Here is a 24,177-nt window from a genome sequence, read left to right as displayed (position 1 = left end):
AAAACTCTACTCCAACTTCCAAAAATATTAAGCTTTGATATTTGAGTCTTTTGGGTTGATTGAGAACATAGTTGTTGATCAATAATGAAAAAAACTTTCTAAAATACAACTTTCCTAATAATTCTGCACACGGTGTACTAGCCTTTGTACAGCGTGACGCCCATGTTGTGATGCTCCTAGGGTCCCTCTCTGGTCTCCGCTTCCAGTTGTAGCAGTCACGTGTCCATGTTATATCTTCACTGGAATAGGAAGTGGAGAACAGCAGGGAACCATCTGTCGAAAGATTGTGTTGTTTTCCTTTTAATATGATGTATTATGTATTCCAATACCGATAAATATTTATTTAGCATTATTCTTTCTCATCTTTTAGAGTGGATCCTGCAGCCGTAGACCTTGATTCTGAAACGTCTCATGTTGAATATTCTGGTGACTTTTGGGTTAGACACCATCGTGGACTAAATGTTTTTTCTCTAACCAAGAAATCCCAAGAGAAGGCAGAAGAAAACATGGAGGACAGTATTAAAGAGCTCAGCGATTACATCCAAGGTCATTCTCAGTGTCCGGTAAGTTATTGGGAATTATACAGATATATAAGCACTGCACAGGAAAAGCACTGCAAACGTTATGTATAATTCACCGAAAAGGACTTCAATTCAAAGAAAAAAAGAAAAAAAACTCGCCACAAAAAAGCCACCAGCCAACTCAGGTCAAAAATGGCAAATACACTTGCTGGATGCAGCCGGCCCCCCATGATAAAGGTATGGGTGACACCGGTGCAGAATACCGATGAGACAGCCACTCTCAACCTACCTATCATGGAGGGCATGGCTGCTGGTATTAAACTTGCACACTAATGAGGTTTTACATAGGGCACCAGTCACACTGGTACGTGCAATGCACAGTGTCCGGCTCACAGCCTATTGATGACGCCCTTTTATTAGATCAGGCGGGCTGCCCAGCACTATTTAAGGACCAATACCTCACATTTATTATCATTTTACTGTATATCATTTTTATTCATCACAGACTTGGCCCTATCTTGGATCTCCTCATACCTAACCGACCGAACTTTCAGCGTCTCCCATTCTCACACCACTTCCTCATCTCGCCCCCTATCTATCTGTCGGTGTCCCCCAAGGCTCAGTTCTTGGACCCCTGCTGTTCTCCATCTACACCTTTGGCCTGGCACAGCTCATAGAGTCCCACGGCTTCCAGTATCATCTCTATGCCGATGACACACAGATCTACCTCTCTGGACCTGACATTACCTCTCTACTAACCAAAATTCCACAATGTCTGTCTGCTATTTCATCCCTCGTCTCTGCACGATTCCTAAAACTTAACATGGACAAAACAGAGTTCATCGTCTTTCCTCCTCCTCACTCATCTCCTCCAACAAGCCTTTCCATCAAACTTGATGGTTGCTCACTCACCCCAGTCTCACAAGCTCGTTGCCTTGGAGTAACCCTCGACTCTGCTCTATCCTTGAAGCCACACATCCAAGCCCTCTTCAACTCATGCCGATTACAACTCAAAAATATCTCCCGGATCCGTGCTTTCCTTAACCAAGAATCTGCAAAAACATTAGTGCATGCCCTCATCATCTCCCGCCTCGACTACTGCAACCTCCTGCTCTCTGGCCTCCCTTCCAACACTCTTGCACCCCTCAAATCTATCCTAAACTCTGCGGCCCGCTTAATCCACCTCTTCCCTCGCTATTCCCCAGCCTCGCCACTCTGCCAATCCCTTCACTGGCTTCCCATCGCCCAACGAATCCAGTTCAAAACATTAACCATGCCATACAAAGCCATGCACAACCTGTCTCCTCCTTACATCTGTGACCTAGTCTCCTGGTACCTACCTGCACGCAACCTCAGATCCTCACAAGATATCCTTCTCTGCTCCTCTTATCTCCTCTTCCCACAATCGCGTACAAGATTTCTCCCGTGCATCCCCCATACTCTGGAACGCTCTACCTCAGCAAATCAGACTCTCCACTACCATGGAAAGCTTCAAGAGGAACCTCAAGACCCACCTCTTCCAACAAGCCTACAACCTACAATAGCCCCCAGTCCAGTACACCACTGCGCAACCAGCTCTGTCCTCACCTATTGTACCATCACCCATTCCCTGTCGACTGTGAGCCCTCACGGGCAGAGTCCTCTCTCCTCCTATACCAGTCTGTCTTGTACTGTTAATGATTGTTGTACGTATACCCTCTCTCACTTGTAAAGCGCCATGGAATAAATGGCGCTATAATAATAAATAATAATAATAATATTGCACAATTTTCTGCAGGATACAGCCGGGCCCTCTGGGTGTCTGTCCGTCCTGTGTGCTGGTGCACTGAAATAGTGCTGGGTATGGGGGGCCAGCTGCATCCTGCAAGTGCATTTGTCATTTTTGACCTGAGTTTATTGGTGGCTTTTTTGTGGTGAGTTTTTTTGATTTTGCATACAGTCATATGAAAAAGTTTGGGCACCTCTATTAATGTTACACTTTTTTCTTTATAACAATTTGGGTTTTTGTAACAGCTATTTTAGTTTCATATATCTAATAACTGATGGACTGAGTAATATTTCTAGATTGAAATGAGGTTTATTGTACTAACAGAAAATGTGCAATCCGCATTTAAACAATATTTGACCGGTGCAAAAGTATGGGCACCTCAACATAAAAGTGACATTAATATTTTGTAGATCCTCCTTTTGCAAAAATAACAACCTCTAGTTGCTTCCTGTAGCTTTTAATGAGTTCCTGGATCCTGGATGAAGGTATATTTGACCATTACTGTTTACAAAACATTTCCAGTTCAGTTAAGTTTGATGGTCACCGAGTATAGACAGCACGCTTGAAATCATCCCACAGATTTTCAATGATATTCAGGTCTGGGGACTGGGATGGCCATTCCAAAACATTGTAATTGTTCCTCTGCATGAATTCCTGAGTAGATTTGGAGCGGTGTTTTGGATCATTGTCTTGCTGAAATATCCATCCCCTGCGTAACTTCAACTTCGTCACTGATTCTTGCACATTATTGTCAAGAATCTGCTGATACTGAGTTGATTCCATGCGACCCTCAACTTTAACAAGATTCCCTGTGCCGGCATTGGCCACACAGCCCCAAAGCATGATGGAACCTCCACCAAATGTTACTGTGGGTAGTAAGTGCTTTTCTTGGTATGCCGTGTTTTTTTTGCCTCAATGCACAACGCCTTTTTGTATGACCAAACAACTCAATCTTTGTTTCATCAGTCCACAGGACCTTCTTCTAAAATGTAACTGGCTTGTCCAAATGTGCTTTTGCATACCTCAGGCGACTGTTTGTGGCGTGCTTGCAGAAACGGCTTCTTTCGCATCTCTCTCCCATACAGCTTCTCCTTGTGCAACGTGCGCTGTATTGTTGACCGATGCACATTGACACCATTTGCAGCAGGATGATGCTGCAGGTCTTTGGAGGTGGTCTGTGGATTGTCCTTCACTGTTCTCACCATTATTCTTCTCTGCCTTTCTGATATTTTTCTTGGCCTGCCACTTCTGGGCTTAACAAGAACTGTACCTGTGTTCTTCCATTTCCTTACTATGTTCCTCACAGTGGAAACTGACAGTTTAAATCTCTGAGACAACTTTTTGTATCCTTCCCCTGAACAACTATGTTGAATAATCTTTGTTTTCAGATCATTTGAGAGTTGTTTTGAGGAGCCCATGATGCCACTCTTCATAGGAGATTCAAATAGGAGAACAACTTGCAAGTGGCCACCTTAAATACCTTTTCTCATGATTGGATACACCTGCCTATGACGTTAAAAGCTCAATGAGGTTACAAAACCAATTTAGTGCTTTAGTAAGTCAGTAAAAAGTAGTTAGGAGTATTCAAATCAAGAAATTGATAAGGGTGCCCATACTTTTGCATCGGTCAAATTTTGTTTAAATGCGGATTGCACATTTTCTGTTAGTACAATAAACCTCATTTCAATCGAGAAATATTACTCAGTCCATCAGTTATTAGATAAATGAAACTGAAATAGCTGTTGCAAAAACCCAAATTGTTATAAAGAAAAAAGGTTAACATTAATAGGGGTGCCCAAACTTTTTCATATGACTATGTCATGTACTTTTTCGATGTGGCTTTCATCCCCCCTTTTTTTTTTTTTTTTTTTTTTTATAATACGTTGTAGATCCCTTTTTCTATGCATGCAAATGAATTAAAAGAATTGACTTGCTGCAGATTTAAAGCAAATCTGTCGCCATGAAAATGCATGTTATAGAGCAGGAGGAGCTGAGCATATGTGTAGTTTGTAAGAAAAGAATTGGTATAACCTATGATTTAATCCCTTCTGGGATTTAGGGGTAGAGACCCACATTCCAGGGTTGTGTGACTTACCAAGCTTGCTGTCATTTTGGTAACATCACTGTTTTATCTGCTGTAGATTTAAGTTATCTGAATGCTGAACTCATATAACTTTGTCTACCCTACTGAATGACAGCTGCCTTTCTATGTACAGCGTACAGAGAAAGCTGCCGATCTGTGTGTTATACAGAGCTTGTTAATATGAAGGACTACCTGGCAGCAGGTTTATTAGTCCCCCCATTGATCTGCTGATAAAACAATGATTTTATCAAAGCTACACTAAGCAGCCCAGTTATTGACATCACTGGAATCAGGGTCCATGCCTCTACATTATGAGCGTTTCAAATTAGGTGTCAAAAACCTGGTGACAGATTCCCTTTAAAGGGAACCTGTCAGGTCCAATATGCACCCAGATCCACGAGCAGTTCTGGGTGTATATTTCTAATCCCTACCTAATTGTCCTAGCCTATACTTGGATACATAAAATGATCTTTAGAAAAATGTATTTCTAAAGATCCTTTATGATATGCTAATGAGCACAGGGACTAGTTGCAAGGGCATTATTTCCCCCGACTAGCATGTTACTGTAGCACACCCACAGGCAGGGGTGGGATTCAGCCAGTTCTGTCCGGTTCTGGGGAACCGGTTGTTAAAATAGCCGGTTGCCAGAACCGGCAAGAAACAGCTCAGGCGATCCGGTTCCCTGTATTCATTTGTGCTAGTGTCTCTTTAAGACTCTAGCACAAATGACCCCCCGCCCCTCCACACTTCCTGGTTCAGTGCAGCCTGTCGGCCCCCTGATCCAGCGTGCAGCGACGCACTGACGCTGCAGAGGTGACGGCAGCGTGAGGAGGGAGCTCCTCCCACTGCCGTCTGTCAGCGTCTCAGTTCAGAGTGCCACGGAGCAGGACAGGAGACACAGGAGAGGCCGCCGCTGTTTGGATCAGGTAAAGCGCTCAGTGAGCCGAAGCTGCAGGGAGAGGAGCCACATAAGATGGGAACGGTTACTATATGTGGCTATAGGGGGAGAGGAGGCCACAATAGGATGGTATCTGCAGGGGGAAAGGAGGCAACAATAGGATGGGATCCGCAGGGGGGAAAGGAGGCAACAATAGGATGGGATCTGCAGGGGGAAAGGAGGCCACAATGGGATGGGATCTTCAGGGGGAAAGGGGCCACAATGGGATGGTATCTGCAGGGGAAAGGGGCCACAATGGGATGGTATCTGCAGGGGAAAGGGGCCACAATGGGATGGGATCTGCAGGGGGAAAGGGGCAACAATGGGATGGGATCTGAAGGGGGAAAGGGGCCACAATGGGATGGGATCTGAAGGGGGAAAGGGGCCACAATGGGATGGTATCTGCAGGGGGAAAGGGGCCACAATGGGATGGGATCTGCAGGGGGAAAGGGGCCACAATGGGATGGTATCTGCAGGGGGAAAGGGGCCATAATGGGATGGGATCTGCAGGGGGGGGAGAGACCACATGGGGTGAGATCTGTATGGGGAAGGTCGTCCGTTCCAATTTTACCAGGGCTCCTTTAGTAATAATTTTCAAAAACTGTAGAAAAACCGTTTAATACAATATGACTGACCGTGACTGGAACAACTGATGCTGGACAGGAGAGTGACGGTATAGGAGGGGAAGAAGGGGAAAGAGATTATACTTTAAATTACTTGTATTTTTGGTTGAGGAAAGTGCGTGAAAATGGGTGTGGCTAACAAAATGGGTGTGGTTACAAAATGGGTGTGGTTTTCAAATGGGCGGGGTTTACAGAGAACCTGTTGTTAAAAATTTGAATCCCACCCCTGCCCACAGGGATGTACTAAAATGCTATTCAATGCCCAGCATCAACAGCATGGACTTGCGTACCTGTGTCCATAGTCTCTGCCTCAAACGCCAGGTTTAGGCTCAGTGCGCATTATCTGAAGTCACTGCACTTCCTGTCATGTGCACTAGACCTCTCTGAAGCCGGCTTCATAGTGTGCATGACCGGAAGTGCCTGGACTTCTGATCCTTAACCCGGCATTTGAGGTGGCGACAATGGACACAGGTACGCACGTCTGTGCCTATGATGCTGCATTGAATAGCATGTTAACACTCCCCTGTGGGCGTGCTAACAACATGCTAAGAGGGCAGAACAGTTGGGGGAAATAACGCCCTTGCAACTAGTCCCTGGTCTCATTAGAATATCTTAAAGGATCTTTAGAAATACAATGTTTTTCTAAAGTATGTAGAAAATGTATTTCTAAAGATCTCTTTATCTATGCTACTAATTACATGGATGGTTAGGCAGGGATTAGCAATATGTTCCCAGAACTGCTCATGGTTCTGGGTGCGTATTGGACCTGACAGGTTCCTTAATGCTGCAGAGCCAGTGCCATGTCTCCCCATATACCGTAGTGTGCATGTACAGTGAAAATAATTGTAGGTTCCTAAAGGGTGTGCATCAAAATGATACCACAGAAAAATCTTTATCCTACTAATAAATAGGAACAAATGCAGAAAAATTATTTGTATTTTGAAGCCAACGTAGTTTTATAACTTTATGAACCTGCAATTACGTGCAGTGTACATGTACTGCTGTATTGCATTGTATTATGCCTGTCAGGGCCCTACTTTAGAGTGTTGGTAAGACATAGCAGGCCCCGAGGCCGCTGTTAGGCCCACATAACCCCTAGTCATTCTTTGATTGCAGTGGGTGGAACGCTACAGTGATAAGAAGTTTTAAATGGGTAAAAGGGGTAACTGGTTGGGGTTTTTCCTGATGGATGTGATTGCAACAAGATTGTGGTTAAATTTTAAACAACATCTGGTAGACACATGGGTATGGTGTCTGTGGCGATGCCAGTATTTGCTGTAAATGTATGGATTCGCCATATGTACACATTATTCTGGCCCTGTACTGAAAAATAGGTTTCATGTATATAGAGTTGTTTTTATACAGCTTGTGTAGTACCTGGCCGCAGCCATTATCTGTTGGCGGGGCAGCTCCGGAACTGAGCATTCCCGGCTGCCTGCTGCCACAGTTGGCTCTGGGAACAGCTGATTGGCTGGGGTCCGACACCCCCACCGATCAGGCATTGATGATCTATCCCAGTGGTTCCCAAACTCTAGTCCTCACGACCCCCAACAGGTCATGTTTTCAGGATTTCCTTAATATAGCACAGGTGATGCCTTGATAATGATTCCATCACCTGTTTAATAGTGAGGAAATCCTGAAAGCATGACTTGTTGGGGGCCATGAGGACTGGAGTTTTGGAAACACTGATCTATCCTCAGGACAGGCCATTAAAAGTAGTGGGCATCCTCTTTAATATTACCTGACAGAGGTAGAGGTGAATGGGATGATGTAAACAGCCAAACAGAAATGTGGCATATTGTGAACTAGAGAAAATAAAAACATTGGACTATTTCTGCAGCCTAACTGCACCCAACACCTGAGAACCCTGGCAGGATTGCAGGTTATACCTATATGCCATTTATAGGGGCGTTCTTAGTCTATGTGCACACAGTGCGTTTTTCGCGGCGTTTTTGCGCGTTTTTCAGGTGCGTTTTTGGCCTCAAAACTGCATGACTTTGCTTCCCCAGCAAAGTCTGAGTTTTCATTTTTGCTGTTCGCACACAACTTTTTTTTTTTTTCAGCTGCGTTTTTGAGCTTAAAAAAAAAATGGACATGTCAATTCTTTCCTGCGTTTTTCTGCGTTTTCCCCTCATGCAATGCATTGGAAAAACGCAGAGATCAAAAACGCAGCAAATTGCGGTAAAAACGCATGCGTTTTTTGCCGTTGGTGCGTTTTTGTGTGTTTTTAGCGGCCAAAAACGCAAAAAAACGCAGTGTCAAAAAAACGCAGCATGTGCACATAGCCTTAAGCTTTAAAGTTATCCTCTATCCACAGATTGGGGGACAACTTTCCGATCACTGGAGGTACGAAGACTCTGGCCCCCAGATCATCAGCCAATCACAGCACTTGGCAATCTCTGGCCCTCCCATGAACAATTAATGGAGTGTTAGTGTGCGTGATCAACCACCTCTCCATTTCAGGATTGTGGGGGGTTGACCGCCGTTGATGGGGAAAAAGTCAACTTGAGATGCCCCTTTAATGAAATTGGCAGGTGTAAACCAGAAAGTGAAAAGCAGTGATAATAAATAGTACAAGGTCAGCATTTGTGCGCATACGAATGCTTTTAGTATCTGTAACATTGAGCATTTTTCAATTCTAGGAAGTGGTGATCTTACCACATGCCGGGGCACTGCTGCCAAGATGCTTGTCATCTTTATTTATTATTTTATATGATTGTTGTTGTTGTGGTTTTTTGGGGTTTTTTTGAGGTGTGGGGGGGCAGTTATCCGGTGAATGAAAGGATTAATTGTATTCTCTCTTGTTTAACAGGGCTCAGATGTAAAATCTCAGCAGGAACCATCATTTGAAAAGGCGTCCGCTACACGTCACCAGGATGGTATCACTGTGAACTTACAAGCGAGTAAGGGAGAGGATAAAGATACAAAGCCTTGTGGTAAATCTGACAATGAGGTGGAAACTGGGGGTGGAGGCGCTGCAAGTTCCAGGCAAGAAGTTGTACCCAAAGAGGAAGAGGAGGGGACCGAATGCATTGTAAAGACTGAGAGCACGTCAGGTACAAAGCTGCTCATACCGAGCTGTTCCACCGAGGTACCGGCTGCTGGAAATCATCTCTCCGCTGGAAATACAAATGAGGAAACTGGAATGACTTCAACTGGAATAGTTTTGGCCCCGTCCTGTAGTGATAACGCTGAGGGAATGATAGCTGGAGCACAGAGAGACACTCCAGCTGCGGAGGCTGCACTCAGAGTCGGTGATCCTCCCCAAGACATCAATGTGGACATGGGGCAGTCATTGTCTGGCTATTGTACTAGTGCTTCAGGCACCACCGATACGGTTTGTCACACTGGGGGGAGTCGTGAACAGGAAGCCGTCCCCATAGAAGCACTTCCAGGGTCTGTCTATAAAGACAATCACTCTGGAAATAGTAATTCTGGGGACTGCTGGAGCCAACAGGAGACAAGTGCGGCGCCTGAAGCAGGACAATCATATAGTACACAAGGGGTGAATGTTTTACTTTGTAGTGAGACGTGTGACTCTAAACATGAGAAAAGTGAGATGATGTCACAGAACAGAACTTTGGAGCACTTTGCTGATAGCCTCGTCCTGTCTGTGGTGGATGGGCTACTAGCCAAGGGCTCAGATCCTGCTAATGATGGTGTAAAAGATGTGGAGACAATCGCCGACCATCTGACTGCATCAATAATACGTGCAAGCTTGGAGGAGCTGGAAGTGACTTCTGGTGAAAATGCAGCTGTTACTCCGACTCAAGACAATAGAGAGAAAAAACCTCAAAAGGAAGTGTTGTCAGAAGCTGCGGTGAGCGAGCTCGGCTCACGTGACTGCGCCCAAACACACAGGGGTATAGAGGTTCCTGTTACTCCTCTTCACAGCATGACTACAGACAATCCTGAATTATTAGTCAGTTCTTGTTCCAATCCCGCACTATCTCAAGAGCCCAGTGCAATGTCTAAAAAGCATAAAATGGAAAGTAACGAAAATAAAGCCATTTCTGTTACTTCACCGGAAATCATTGTGGAAGAACAGGCCGTTCTGTCTTTCGAGTCCGGCACGGTCCTATGCAATACAGAACTGACGAATGCAGCAACATCTGCCGTAAAAGAGGAGCAGCAGCCTGAAAAACAAGAAATGCTGCCACCTGCTGGACCATCTCTGTCACTGCAGGAAGATGAGACTTTGCCATGTGCGAAAAGCAAGTCACACACAGACTTTGACACTCCCTCCCTGTTTAATAATTACGATTGCCTGAAAAACCAGGAAGTATTGGCCGGAGATTCAGTTCTCATTGATGCAAGAACTGAAATGCAGGAGGCTGCTGTGACGGCCACCGAGGAGCCAAACACCGGTCACGGAGAGCTCACCTGTGCAAATGACAAAGAAGATGGTGAACTGGGTGTGAAGCACTGTGAAATTCACCCTGAGCATGTAGAAGTAAACACTGTCATTTTACCACTATTAGACCCCAGGGAACAATTAGCTGATCATGTGGATTACAAGATCCCTACAGAGAATGAAAATGCACTTGAAAAGGAAGAGTCAGAGGAAGTTGTAAAGGAGTCACATGTAGAGAAGGATGAAGGTGAGGATGACCCGGAGGTGGAGCAGGTCCGGAGAGCATCACTTCATCCTATAGCCGAGGAGACTTTACAAAATGGTGAATCTTCGTCAGATACTACTGAGGATACTGCCTCCTCTGACCTCAGTGATTCTGAAAAGTCTCTTGGTACAGATGAGGAGCCACTGGTGGACCGGTTCTCTAAGGAGGTGGATTGCTTATCAGATGATGAAGAGGTCCTATTATTAAGTTCTAATGGAGATGTGTATATGTCGGAGGTCAGACCAGCTCAAGACGTCCCAAGAAAGGAAAGCTTTCAGTCTCCCAGCATTCAGAGTAATGAGGACTGTTTAAAGGGTCCAAAGGGAAGTCCTCGCATCCTAAAAGAAGACGACTCTGGTTTGGATTTGTCCATGAACTTGGAGGATACCCTGTGCCCCAGCATATCTGACACAGAACTAGTCTCTGGTAATTTGCATGTTTTCCTATACTATTATATCACTATATAATATAAATGTGCAGTCGGACAGCTATATAACATGAAGGATGATCGCATGGCAATGCCTGAATGGTTGGTGGCTCTCCTGACCCTAGCGTAACAGCTACGTAGAAATACCTACCGTCACTCGGATTAGGAGAGCCACCAGCCAGTCCGGGCCTTGAGGTGCAATCATCCTCCGTGTTATACGGCCGTCAAGGGTGACCAGACTTTTAAAGGGGTTTCCAGTAACAGATCTAGACATCTGTGTTGCCTATGGCTAGTGGCCAGTTGCTAAACGATAAGTGACCCAATCACTTGCTATAGGCAATACTTCCAACACTTGCAGAAAGTCCACACAGTTAACATTGGTTTTCAGCTTGGCTTAAGGTGCGTGCCAGAACAGTCACCCTGCCAGTCTTCTGTTGTCTGTAGGCCGGACGGCTCGTCCCGCGCCCAATAAACCGGCAGACAGTACTCCTAACAATATGACAGCGCTGCTCTGCTTTCTATAAATCTCCTCCATATTATAATTAAACGTATTATTGGCATCGCTGTGACCCAAAATAGTTAATGGCTGTAGTATTTTCGGCTTCCTTCCCTGTTGCTCGGCCAGCAGTGGAAAAGATGACATTTCTGCTGTGTATAGGAGTGGCTGAAAGCCGACACCGAGCTGTGATAATTGCCGCTAGCTCCTAGTTTTCTCTAGCCGGGCTGGTCTGACTACTGTTCTGTAGACAATTATCTGCACCGCTCCTATCACATCAGTCTGTACGCTTTCATTAGAGGCGCAATATAGAAGACACGTAACCTTACTACTGATGTCATCATCTGCATTATCATTCTATTTTTTTTTTGCATTTTACCAGTGTTTCTACAGCTCTTCCCCACACCACAGACATTGCCCCAGGAGTTATTACTTCCTAATTGATGTTAGGTATTTTCTTATCATGTTTTTGCTAATACATTTGAGGCTATTTGGCGACATGAGATGTTTTCTCTGTGTCCCCCAAGTGATGGACTGCAGTGGTACAGTAACACTTTTGCCCATTTACCACTCTGTACTATACGGTTGTCTTCACATGTGCATGAATGTATACAATGCAAACATACATTGAGTGATGAGAGAAAAAAAGAACATCCGTTTGGATAGATTTAAATTGTTGTGTGCCCATTGACTTCTGCGCTCCTTATCGTCACTCACATTATGTCGGGTCTTTGTACAGTACGCCTCCCTGCAGAACTCTGCACAATGGATCCTTTATCATTCTCTAGTTTGTTAAATGATTGTATTGAGGATTTCCGCTAAGTGTTCTTCCCTCCTGGCATGTGGTGATTTTATGCCAGCATTCAATGGGCAAACACAAGTCACCGCAAAACTATGTGATAATTGGGGAGGTGGTTACCAGTCTCCTTTTGAACAGGGCTTGTTACTCCCCACAGGTCGGGGCGAGGTGCTTTTTTTGGAATTGCTGCAACAGTTTAGGCAATTTACAACAGAGGTTTTCCGCCAAGATCAGAAGATTATTATTATTATTATTATTATTGTAGGTTGAAATAAATGGCCCCCGCCTCTGCTTTTTAGGTTGTGTATAAATCTTCAGATATATTGTATGTATCTACAACCATGGTAGTCAGATCCATTTGGACTAGGATCACAATATGGTTTTCTATCCAACTGATATCCTTGGCTTGAGGGGGCAGACGACACCTTTCAATAGGATGTGAATGTAGTTTAAAGGCCAATTTAGACAGGTTGATAATTGGGCAATGGGTGTTCATAGGAAAACTCGTTCCTGACTATTGGGTTATGTAAACGAGCTGGTGGACGTCCTATGAAGCAAAACACTCGTTTGTTGAGTGTGATGATTTTGAAGCTGCCTTGAAATTCCTAGTTCTCGGCAGCACATCCACCTCAGTAAAGGGAACATGTGCTGCCGATAACATGATATTATATCTGCACAGAATGATCGGGTTGAAGAGGACCTGTCCACTTTTGCTCTTACTCCTTACCAAATATTAAATTTAGCACCAAATAAAAAGGCACATATCTCTTGAACTGTGTGACAGAGTTAAAGGGGTTGTCCACTACTATGACAGCCCCTTCTGATTACACATGTTTTCCCCAGGTAAAATAATAAAGCCTATACTCCTCTCCCGTACTGGCGTCCTTCCAGCAGTATCCAAGATCGCGGTCCCGGGGCTCGTGTGGGTTTGTGACATCACACGAGCCTCACATCCAATCAGCGTCGGAAGATTGCTGGCACGAGAGGAGAGTATAGGCTTTATTATTTTACCTGGGGGAAACATGCAGTCAGAAGGGGTTGTCCTAATAGTGGAAACTGCTTTAAAGGAAAAAAATGAATAATCAGGGGAGCAGCAGCAAGAAGAGAAAATCAAAACCTGACCACTTTTGACCTGATGACAGGTCCTCTTTATAGGGAATTTGTCAGCAGGTTTTTGGACCCGAAACTAATGTGCTCTATGCCATTAAAATGTATCAACCACTGAGGACTCTCAGTTCTTTCAAACAAATTTTTTTTATCTCTACTGGGTGAGGCTATGTGCCCACACTGCGTTGTGTCCCTGCAGAAATTTCTGCAGCGCTTTGAACAGCACACGTGCACTTCACATCGCTGCAGAAACACTACATAATGAATGCAGTGAAAAAGCCGATTTCATGCACTCTGGAAGCAGCCCCCACCATAGACAGAGCGGGAGCTGCATCCAAAGCGGATAGAATAAGGGACTTGTTGCTTTTTAGAACGCAGCAACTTGGCAGCATGCAAATCGCTGCATTCTAAAATGCAACGTGCGCATGGATTATGCACAATCTTCATAGATTGTGCTGGGGACGCAGGACGCATGCAGTTAAGCTGCAGTGCTATACGCAGTGTAACTGCATGCAATACGCACACGTGGGCACAGAGCCGAACACTGTACAAAGATATATTTTTCCTGTAATGTTGGTGACGTACATACGGTACTTTTTTTTCTCTCGAAGTCTGAGCCTCCGTTATATAGAATCCATCAGCAAATTGTCAGTTGCCATGGGCATTTTTTTGGGGGGGGGGTTAATACCTCTCATTCTTAGTCTAGTGAAATGCCCCCCTTTGAGCTCTCCACATGAATGATCTACTGGCCAACATTGTATCTTCTCAGGGGTGTGAACAAGCAGCAAGTGGCAGATACATACCTAGGAGTCTGTATGTTGCGTGTTCACTACCGGTGATTCTCTAGCTATTCTAAAAACTCAGATTTTCATTACAGCTGCAGACTGCATGTCATGCTAGGACTGAAGAAACACTGGTAAAAACTAGTATCTGAATAGTTTTTTGGTTTTTTTTTGAGGGGGGCACACAATTGTTTTTTTTCCTTAAGGACTCCACAAAGCCGAAAGTTCTGGTGCATTGAATCCTTACTACATTGGCTATATGTTTTGTGGGTCTGTTTTGTGTTATTATTTATTCTGTTCATTGTGTGTTTCAGCAGAATGTCTTGATAATAAAGTAGATGATGAAGTGGATTTTGGCAAACTACAGCTAAGCCCCAGAGCAGGAGTGGTGAGTTACGTCTTGGTCTAATTAGCAAACATTTGTTATGCGTTAAAGAGACGATTCAACCTTCCATTCACGAATATATTTGTCCTGAATTAAACTACAAAAAGTTAGGGATATTTAGCTTTCGGGTGACATTTATGGAAAAAGTAAAAAGTTCATGCTACAGTGATGTTTCATCATGAAAATAGGGCGTTTAAGTAGAATCATGTAATGGAGATTTCATCATCTCAAACAATTTATTGAAACAAAAGCCAACAACAGTGGTGGCTATACTCCCCAAATGTCAGTGTTTCAATAACTTGTCATGGGACCTTGATTATCAATTACATGTTGATAACGACGTCACATGCTGTTCACAAGTGGAGTTATCTTCTGAGGCATGGCATCCCACTCTTCTTGAAGGTCATTGAGGTTCTGGGGTTCAGAGTTTCAAGCCTCTACACGGCGACTCAGCTGATCCCAAAGGTTTTCTATGGAATTCAGGTCTAGAGAAAGTGCAGGCCACTACATTTGAGGTGCCTCAGTCTCCAGAAGCCGTTCCCTAATGCAACCTCAATGAGCTCCACATTGTCACCCATGAAGGTGAAATTAGACCTGTGTTGTTCATGCACAGGCACAAAAACTGGGTTAATGATGTTATTCAAGTAGTAGTGGCTTGTCACTGTGCAACAAACAAAGTGTAGAGCAGTTCTGTATTGACCAGACATCCCGGCCCACACTAACACCACCACCTGAAGCTTGCCTAGTGACACTTGTGGCTGATCCATAGTGTTCTCCTTGATGTTTCCAGCATTGTTGGTAGCCATCATTTCTGCTCAGCATGAATCAACTTTCGTCAATGAATAGCACTGATGCCCACTGGTCCTTCGCACAGCAAAACAATGACTCCTCCTGGTGATGTGGTCAGGTACCCTAGCAGGTTATCAAGCTCGCAGACAACGCTGGTTTAAATGGTTTTGAATGGTCTGACGTGACATTTGGGTGCCTCTCACCTTTCATTACTGTGCCTGGAGTTGTGTGGTTTTCATCATCCTTATCCGAAGGGCATTGTTCGCAATGAAGTGGTCATCAATGTGTGATATGGTCAAAGGAATGTCCACCTCTGTCTTTCTGGGACTCTTCCAGTCTCTCTGTAACTCTGTTGCAACTTGCTAATGACGCTCTGTGACACTAAGCTCAGTGGCCACTTCCATTTGAGAATATCCTGCTTGAAGCCCCGCAATGGCGAGGTGCTATTGATCAATTTTTAGGTGTCGTCTTGGTCTCATGATGTCCAAATGTGAACAGAATACCAATTCTAATTTATCCCCGAGATTTATTGGGCGATTCATGGATCAAACGCCTGTTGTGAATTTTGCCATTAACCCCTTAATGACCGCGGGCAGTAAAATTACGTCCTAGCGGTCATAATGTTACTGCCCACGGTCTGCCGGCGGCAGCATGCTGCGAACGGCGCACATCTCAGCTGATTTTCACAGCTGAGATGTGTGCCTTCTAGGCACGAGCAGAATCGTTATCTGCTCATGCCGTTTAATCCCTTATATGGCGCTGTCAATATGTGACAGCGCCATTATAAGCGCGATCGCGGTAAACTTTTACTTAACGCCCGATACCGGAAGTCACGTGACGCAATCACGTGACTTCCGATAGTTGTCATGGTAGCACAGGGTCATGTGATGACTCCTGTACTACACATGACTTGCTTTCTCTTTCGCTGTGCCCGCTGCACAGTGAAAAAGACAGTGAGCGTATCTGCTGTTTACAGCTAGGTAGCTGTGATCAGCAGATAGTGCAGAGCGATCGGACTGCTGATCGCAATAGCCCCCTAGGGGGACTAGTAAAATAAAAAAAAAATGTAAAAAAAGTTTTTTAAAAAATTAAAAAAAAAACAAACCTAAAAGTTTAAATCACCCCCATTCGCCCCATTGAAAATTAAAGGGTTAAAAAAATAAAAAATATACACACATTTGGTATCGCCGCGTTCAGAAACGCCCAATCTATCAAAATATAAAATCAATTAATCTGATCAGTATACGGCGTAGCGTCAAAAAAAATTCCAAACGCCAAAATGACGTTTTTTTGTCACCACAACTTTTGCGCAAAATGCAATAAGAGTCGATCAAAACGTAGCATCTGCGCAAAAATGGTACCGTTAAAAACGCCAGCTCGAGACGCAAAAAATAAGCCGTCACTGAGCCATAGATCCCGAAAAATGAGAACGCTACGGGTCACGGAATATGGCGTAAAACGTGCAACACTTTTTTCGGACAAACTTTAAAAAAATTTTTTAACACCTTATATAAAAGTAAACCTATACATGTTTGGTGTCTATGAACTCGCACTGACCTGAGGCATCGCAGCCACACATTTTACCATATAGTGAACACAGTGAATAAAATATCTCAAAAACCATAGTGCTATCGCACTTTTTTTGCAATTTTTCTGCATTTGGAATTTTTTTGCCGTTTTCCAGTACACTATATGGTAAAACTGGTGGTTTCATTTAATAGTACAGCTCGTTCCGCAAAAAATGAGCCCTCACATGACCATATTGACTGAAAAATAAAAAAGTTACGTCTCTCAGAAAATGAATGGCGAAAAAAAAAAACCGGAAAGCGAAAAATCGGCCGGTCGTGAAGGGGTTAAGCTCCTTGTTAAAGAACAGCAAGATTTGCAAAAAGTACTGAAACATTGTTGGAAACGTGCATTCAAGAGTTTAGAGAAGGTCACAAAGTTCACCTGAAAAGGTTAGAGGGCATTTTATGGTCATCCTGAAATTATACTCGAAAGCCAAATATCCCTAACGCTTTGTGAGTAGTGTATATAAAGGTGTTTAGTTTTGCACTTCGTTCTTTTCTTTGTTCACACTCCTATTTAGTGATGGTTTTTCATGCTCCTTTCTAGACTGAAGTCTGCTGCATTTCTGTAATTAAAGTCCTTGAATATCTACACTGATGAGTTTAAGGCCATTTTTTGTTGTGAAAAATACCAAAATGCAACAGAGCAATGCCAGCATTATCAGATTCATGCTGCTCAAACCACGGGCATCGAGAATCAGACACTTGCTGCATAATTGCCGGCAGGTATGTTTTACTCCTACTGGTGTTTCACAATGAACATACTTGATGTCTAGCCAGCTCTACTCTCCTTTGACTGACATGTCTCCCTGTGTACTCACATAGAGAGACACGCATAGGGAGAGACCTGTTAGTCCACCAGCGCGGGGCAGGGAGGAGCCGCTGACACACAGGCCTACCGGGGACTATTTCTGCTGTGAAATGTCACCGCACTTCAGAGTAAACACACCTAGCCGCTGTCACGCAGTCAGTCTGATTCACGCTGCCCGAGCCTGATGATGGGTTCCCACTAACCTGCAAATTGGGGGTTTCCATAAAATTGAATGGGTAAACTCCACATCAAACTGCACTTTTATGCAATCAAAATTGTCGTGTTGTGGATTTTAAAGTTTCAACAAAAGCAAATTTCAGCACCAATTTTTATGTAAAAAAAAAAAAGCAGCACTAATTGAGATTAAGTTAAAATTCATCCAAGTTCCTTATACTGCAAAATGCTGCAGAAGATTTGCACCAAGTACGCAATGTGTGAACCCAGTGCTAAGAAACTGCGGATGTAATGCATTAGAGCCAGTGCTGCCAGATACATCCGAGAAGGGTATTTCATTGTCTTTTTCCATCACTTCTTTGAATTACATTTCTCTCTCTCCAACAATACATTCACACACAGCAGATTTTTGGCAAACATTTGTTGGGCTGAATGGGGTTGTTTCTGCATCATTGGCCTAGGTTTCTACAATCCACATGTGAATTCACTCTAGGACTTTATTCACAAACCCTTATTTCACCATACTGCCTGAGCACAGGACAGGATACCTGGCCTGTCCACGGGTCTCCTGTTCCAAAATTGGTAGCTTCACATATGCCTCTTAGATTGTTGAGTTGGGGTTAGGAGACCTGGGCCGGTCCGTTTGGACTGAGAAATATGTATATGTGAAACCAGCACAAAAGTGCTGAGCCAGCAGCCATTTAGAGTTGAACAAGTAGATGTGCTGGAGCCTGGTCACGCGGCCATAGCAGAGGTCTGTGTCTGCCATATAAGAGCTTGAGTCTCCTTTCACCTGCCAGCATCCTCTAGTACCTTTTCTGATTAAGAAGCTTGGCATGACATTTTCTTTTTAGCATTCTGCATGATTGTCACCGCATTGGGCCTACTAATCAGGACAGCCCGCAGTTAGGAAGAAGTTTGCAGCGCTCTCGTCTGACAGCTATAGAATACTTGTGTGACTGCTAGACTAGGGTCCAGAGACTGTTTACTCATAATTTTCTTGGTTTTAGCTTGAGAAATTTGTAGTATGCTCTCACCCGTGCGGCTCTTCTTCCCCTCTCACAGCAAAAATGTGATGTCCGTAATGAAGACTGGTGTATCTTCCATTCTTTTATGGAATAAAAGAATGGAAAAAAAAAGTCTCTCTGCATATGTGAAAGCCTAATTTTGTCTAAGGCTTTGTGCCCACGGTGCGTTTTTATGTGCAGAAAATCTGCACATAAAAACGCATGTTTTGGCAGGGAAAAAGTAGCTGAAAAACGCATGTTTTTTATTGCATTTGCTTTTTTTCCCACATGCTTTTTTCCATGCTTTATTTTGTGCGCTTTTTAGTCATAGTGCTCGTTGGGGTTCCTGCGCTGTACCCTCACGATCACCACCTGGTTACCAGCTGATCTTACAGCTGGACCCTGCTATCGCTGCCAGAAGCGGTGCTCGTGCCGCTCCCTGCAGTTTAACACCCTAAATGCTGCGAACTATGTGATCACAGTATTCAGAAGGCAGGTGGAGGAATTGCTTACTTCTCCCTGGTGATCGGGTCTCTGTAATGTAATCACAGGTACCCAATTGCTTCCATGGTAACCCTGGGTCGTCACCATGATGACTCCTGGTTATTGAGGTACATATCGCCTCACATATCAAGGCACCTACGTCACCGGAGTTCCCTGCAGCAAGGTCCCGCGGTAAAGAGCGCAAGATGAGAAATGTCTGCTGACACTGGCTCTGTGGCCTAGGTGCAGGGAACCCTGGTGATGTCACAAGGTGAACAGTGTTCAAGCCGGCGGATCTTCATGAAGCCCTGGAGATCTGCCGGCATGAACTCTATTCACCTTGTGACGTCACTGGGGTTCCCTTCAGCAAGGTCCTGCGGTAAAGACTGCGAGATGAGGAAATGGTTGCAGTGAACCCCGGTGATGTAAAAAACGCACAAACAAATTCAACATGTGCATTATACATGTGTTTTTCTTATCTTTTTTTACTGACTCCATTGAAGTCAATTGGTAAAAAAGCAGGAAAAAATGCAGAAACATCTGTCATGCGGCTTCTTTTTTCAGGAACAAAAACAGCGATGAAGAAAAGAAGCAGCATGTGCACAGCAAGTCAGGATTCTCATAGACTTTGCTGGGATGCTGTGATTAAAACAAGCAAGGAAAAAAAGCATGAAAAAGCAACGTGGGTACAAGGCCTTAGGCGAGAGTGTAAGGCTACTTTCACACATCAGTTTTCTGCATTCAGGCACAATCCTTTTTTTTCCTGATGCAAAGGATCCGGCAAAAACGGATGCAAACCGTATCCACCGGATCCGGTTTGTAACGGATCCGTTATGCCGGATGCGTACAAAACCGGATCCGGTGGATACGGTTTGCATCCGTTTTTGCATCCGGTTTGTCCTTTTTTTTGAAGGATCAGCTTTTTTAATTAATTTGGTGCATGCGCAGTTTACAAAAACGGATCCGGTAGCCGCATCCATTTTTTACCGCATTGCGCCGGATCCGGCGTCCATAGGCTTTCATTGTAAAACACGCCGTATCGCGCCGGATCCGGCGCGATGCGGTTTTTTTGCCGGACAAAAAAACGTTGCAAGATACGTTGCCTCCGGCCGCCGCTTTGATAAATTTTGCTGCATCCGGAAAAAAACGGATGCAACGCAAAGCCATCAGGTACAATCCGGTTACAATGCAAGTCTATGGGGATAAAAAGGATGCGGTACCGGATCCGATTTACCCGTTTTTTTCCGGATTGTACCTGATGGCAAAAACCTGATGTGTGAAAGTAGCCTAATATAGCCCAATCGCCTTTTCTTCATGTTCCTAGGTCTGTTCTTATTTAATTTGGGTATGATTTATTTTCTTTTTAACCTGACTGAGGAGGTATGTTAACATATACAGACAGCCTGCAGGCAGGGATATTGGAACGACAGGTTCTTGGGAGAGGAGGATGTCCCAATAAGACATAGAACAAAGTTTCCTGTATATACATGCAGTAATGAATTAGAATCGAGTACATTATAAGGAGTGCACCTTATACCAACACGGCTATGACTCTTCTGTGTGCTTCCATCTTTAGCTTTACTCTTATACCATACTGTTATAACTTATTGGCTTTTTTATAGTTGACCACAATTATAAAGCAATTGCTGTAAAATGTTGTCCTATGTACGGGCTGTGTTGGCCTCCTCCTTGAGAACGTTATCCCTGCGCGGTCTGCTCGCTTGCAAGTCCTGGGTTCCTCCTGTTGGAGGTAATTTCGGTGACTAACACCAGGGTGTTAACTTATGTTCTCTGTTCTCTGGCAACGAAGGAAAAACAGATCTCATAAGAAAACACAAGCACAATCTGTACTTTATATGCGTGAAGCCGTCATTTTCAGCTGCCTGTCCACAAAGTCCGTCCTGCGGTGCGGGGGGGAAGAAGTAGAACGCCGCCTTCTCCGAGCTCTAAGTGCACTCATTCTCTTTCTTCTGCGATTATTTTTTTTTTTTTTCTTTCCTGGACTTGTCCATTGGAAAACTTTGCTATTGAAGTTTGAGCAAAGTTTCTTGCTGCTAAGGTTTAGTTAAAAAAAAAAAAAAAAAAAAAGTGAAATCAATCCAGTCTTTATAATAACCGTAAATAAGAATGGAATTTACTGTATACAATGGTGAAACCTTCTCCTCCTCCAGAGAATGCAACGCTTGTATATTTTACCTCCTCGTTTTGTAAATTTGGGTGTTTTTTTTTCCTAATCTTTGCGTATTTTACTGCTTATAAAATAAGCCCTGTATGTAGGGTGGCAGAATTTCTATTACATGTGAATGGAAAATGATATTCTTCAGCAGACTCGTGTATGTGTTCGCTTTTCAAAGGATTCCATTGTGATGTGTATAATGGCGTCACGCAGAAGGGGGATTCCAGGACCTTTCTTTCATACTAGATGCTCATTTCCAGCCCCTGTTTTCTGCGTTACAGGATATTGGCTTGTGTAGGCTTTATATTCTGCGTATAGGCTTCTCTATCAATGTACTGTCTAAAACGACCGGAAATAATGCAATAAAATAAGACATTGGGCAACTTTGGTGGATAAAGGCCGCTTTACACGCTACAACATATCTAACGATGTGTCGGCGGGGTCACGTCGTAAGTGACGCACATCCGGCTTAGTTAGTGGTGTTGTAGTGTGTGACAGCTACGTGCGACTGCGATTGAACGTAAAACCGTTCATCGCATACACGTCGTTCATTTCCTAAAAATTGCACATTGGGTTGTTCAATGTTCCCGAGGCAGCACACATCGCGGTGTGTGACACCCCGGGAACGATGAACAGATCTTACCTGCGTCCCGCCGGCAATGCGGAAGGAAGGAGGTGGGCGGGATGTTTACGTCCCGCTCAGCTCCGCCCCTCCGCTTCTATTGGCCGGCGGCCGCGTGACGTCGCTGTGACGCCGAACGTCCCTCCCACTCCAGGAAGTGGATGTTCGCCGCCCACATCGAGGTCGTATGGACGGGTAAGTACTGTACGTGTGACAGCTTTTAATCGATTGTGCGACACGGTCAACAAATTGAACGTGCCGCACATACGATGGGGGCGTGTCACATTGCATACGATATCGTATGCTTAATTGTAAGGTGTAAAGCAGGCTTAACACACAACGTCACTGAAAACTCTATTTTATAACTAATTGCCCTCGTTTTAGATCCATATGGGCTTAAAAGAACATTTAAATAACCCCTTCACTTCCCGCCCATTTTCCGTTTTTACGTTTTTGTTTTTTCTTTCCCTTCTCTCTAGAGCCATCACTTATTTTATTTTTCTGTCAACATAGCCGAGCTTATTTTTGCGGGATGAGTTGTACTTTTGAGTGTCACCATTTAAGGTACTGGAAAATTGGGAAAAAAAATTCAAAGTGCATTGAATTTGCAAAAAAGTGCAATGCCATAATAGGTTTTTTTTTTTTATTTTATATTATTTACCATGTTGACGAAAAGTGACCGGGCATAATGACTCTCCAGGTCAGTACAAGTTTGTAGATGTCAAACATTGATAGTTTATTTTTTCATTTGTGTCCTAAAATTCTGAAGTTTGTATAAAAAAAAAATTGCTTTTGGCTCCATTTTCCAAGAATTGTAACATTTTTATTTTTCATACTATGGCGCTAAGTGATGGCTAATTTTTTTCACCCTAAGCTGATGTTTTAACAGATACCATTTTGGGGTATGTTTTGTTTGCTTCTTATTTTATTTTAATATTGTGGTGACCAAAAAACTTTTGTTTTTTTTTTTTTTTTAATTACACTGCTACTTTATTGTATTTATTATAGATTGGACATTTCTGAACTCAGCAATAACAAATGTGTATTATAAAATTTTCCTTTAATTGTTTTATTTTCAATTGGGCAAAAAAGGGGGGTGATTCGAACATTTGCGTGTGGGGAAGGGGGCGTGGTTGTCTTTTTTTTTTTTTTTTTTTTTTTTTTTAAACTCCCCCTCCCCCCACTGTTTTTACTAGTCCTCTTAGGAAACTTAAAGCTGTGATCATCATCACACTTCTATATAGAGCTCAGCGCTGCTCTGTATAGCAGAAATCACGATCTCCTATGAATGCCGGCTTACAAGGGGGCATTCAAGGGAGGATCATAGTGACACACAGAACGTGTGAGCCCACATCAAAGACAAGGACACGGTATGTGACATAAATATGTCATATGTTGTGAAGGGGTTAAAGTGAATGAATCTGTCAGCAGGGTTTCACACCCCAAACTATTTATGTGCATGTAGCTCTTTCAAAGACTAGTTCAGCAATACCTTTACATGGCTAGTCTCTTCCTCCATTACTAAGAAATTAGGCAAATGAGGCTTAAGTGCTGTGGTAGATCTGAAGTCTCTGTCATTCCAGCTCTATTTCCTGCCCAGCATCTCCTCCTTTTGCCTTACCGCTGCTTCCTTTTCCTTGGCTGCTGCCGCCTCCTGCTTGGCTGCTGCCGTCTCCTGCTTGGCTGCTGCCGTCTCCTGCTTGGCTGCTGCCGTCTCCTGCTTGGCTGCTGCCGTCTCCTGCTTGGCTGCTGCCGTCTCCTGCTTGGCTGCTGCCGTCTCCTGCTTGGCTGCTGCCGTCTCCTGCTTGGCTGCTGCCGTCTCCTGCTTGGCTGCTGCCGTCTCCTGCTTGGCTGCTGCCGTCTCCTGCTTGGCTGCTGCCGTCTCCTGCTTGGCTGCTGCCGTCTCCTGCTTGGCTGCTGCCGCCTCCTGCTTGGCTGCTGCCGCCTCCTGCTTGGCAGCTGCCGCCTCCTGCTTGGCTGCTGCCGCCTCCTGCTTGGCT

The 24,177-nt window shown here is 44.1% G+C and overlaps 1 protein-coding gene across 6 annotated transcripts in view; it reads left to right on the top strand.

Annotated features, from left to right (window-relative positions):
* The window catches only part of AKAP13 (A-kinase anchoring protein 13), a 345,810-nt gene that overhangs the window by 182,211 nt on the left and 139,422 nt on the right, over positions 1–24,177 (top strand). For 5 of the 6 annotated variants that reach the window (XM_075345960.1, XM_075345958.1, XM_075345959.1 and 2 more), the window contains exons 6-8: positions 371–563; positions 8,745–10,977; positions 14,477–14,550. In XM_075345960.1, coding sequence (XP_075202075.1) covers positions 371–563; positions 8,745–10,977; positions 14,477–14,550 — 2,500 coding nt within the window. The remainder of the gene's footprint in view (positions 1–370; positions 564–8,744; positions 10,978–14,476; positions 14,551–24,177) is intronic. The other variant, XM_075345957.1, reaches the window with a different exon arrangement.

This window comes from Anomaloglossus baeobatrachus, chromosome 4 (assembly GCF_048569485.1).
Source record: "Anomaloglossus baeobatrachus isolate aAnoBae1 chromosome 4, aAnoBae1.hap1, whole genome shotgun sequence".
NCBI classification, from domain to species: Eukaryota; Metazoa; Chordata; class Amphibia; order Anura; family Aromobatidae; genus Anomaloglossus; species Anomaloglossus baeobatrachus.
Note: the sequence above shows the minus strand (reverse complement) of the source record. Positions and strands in the feature narration are given on the sequence as shown.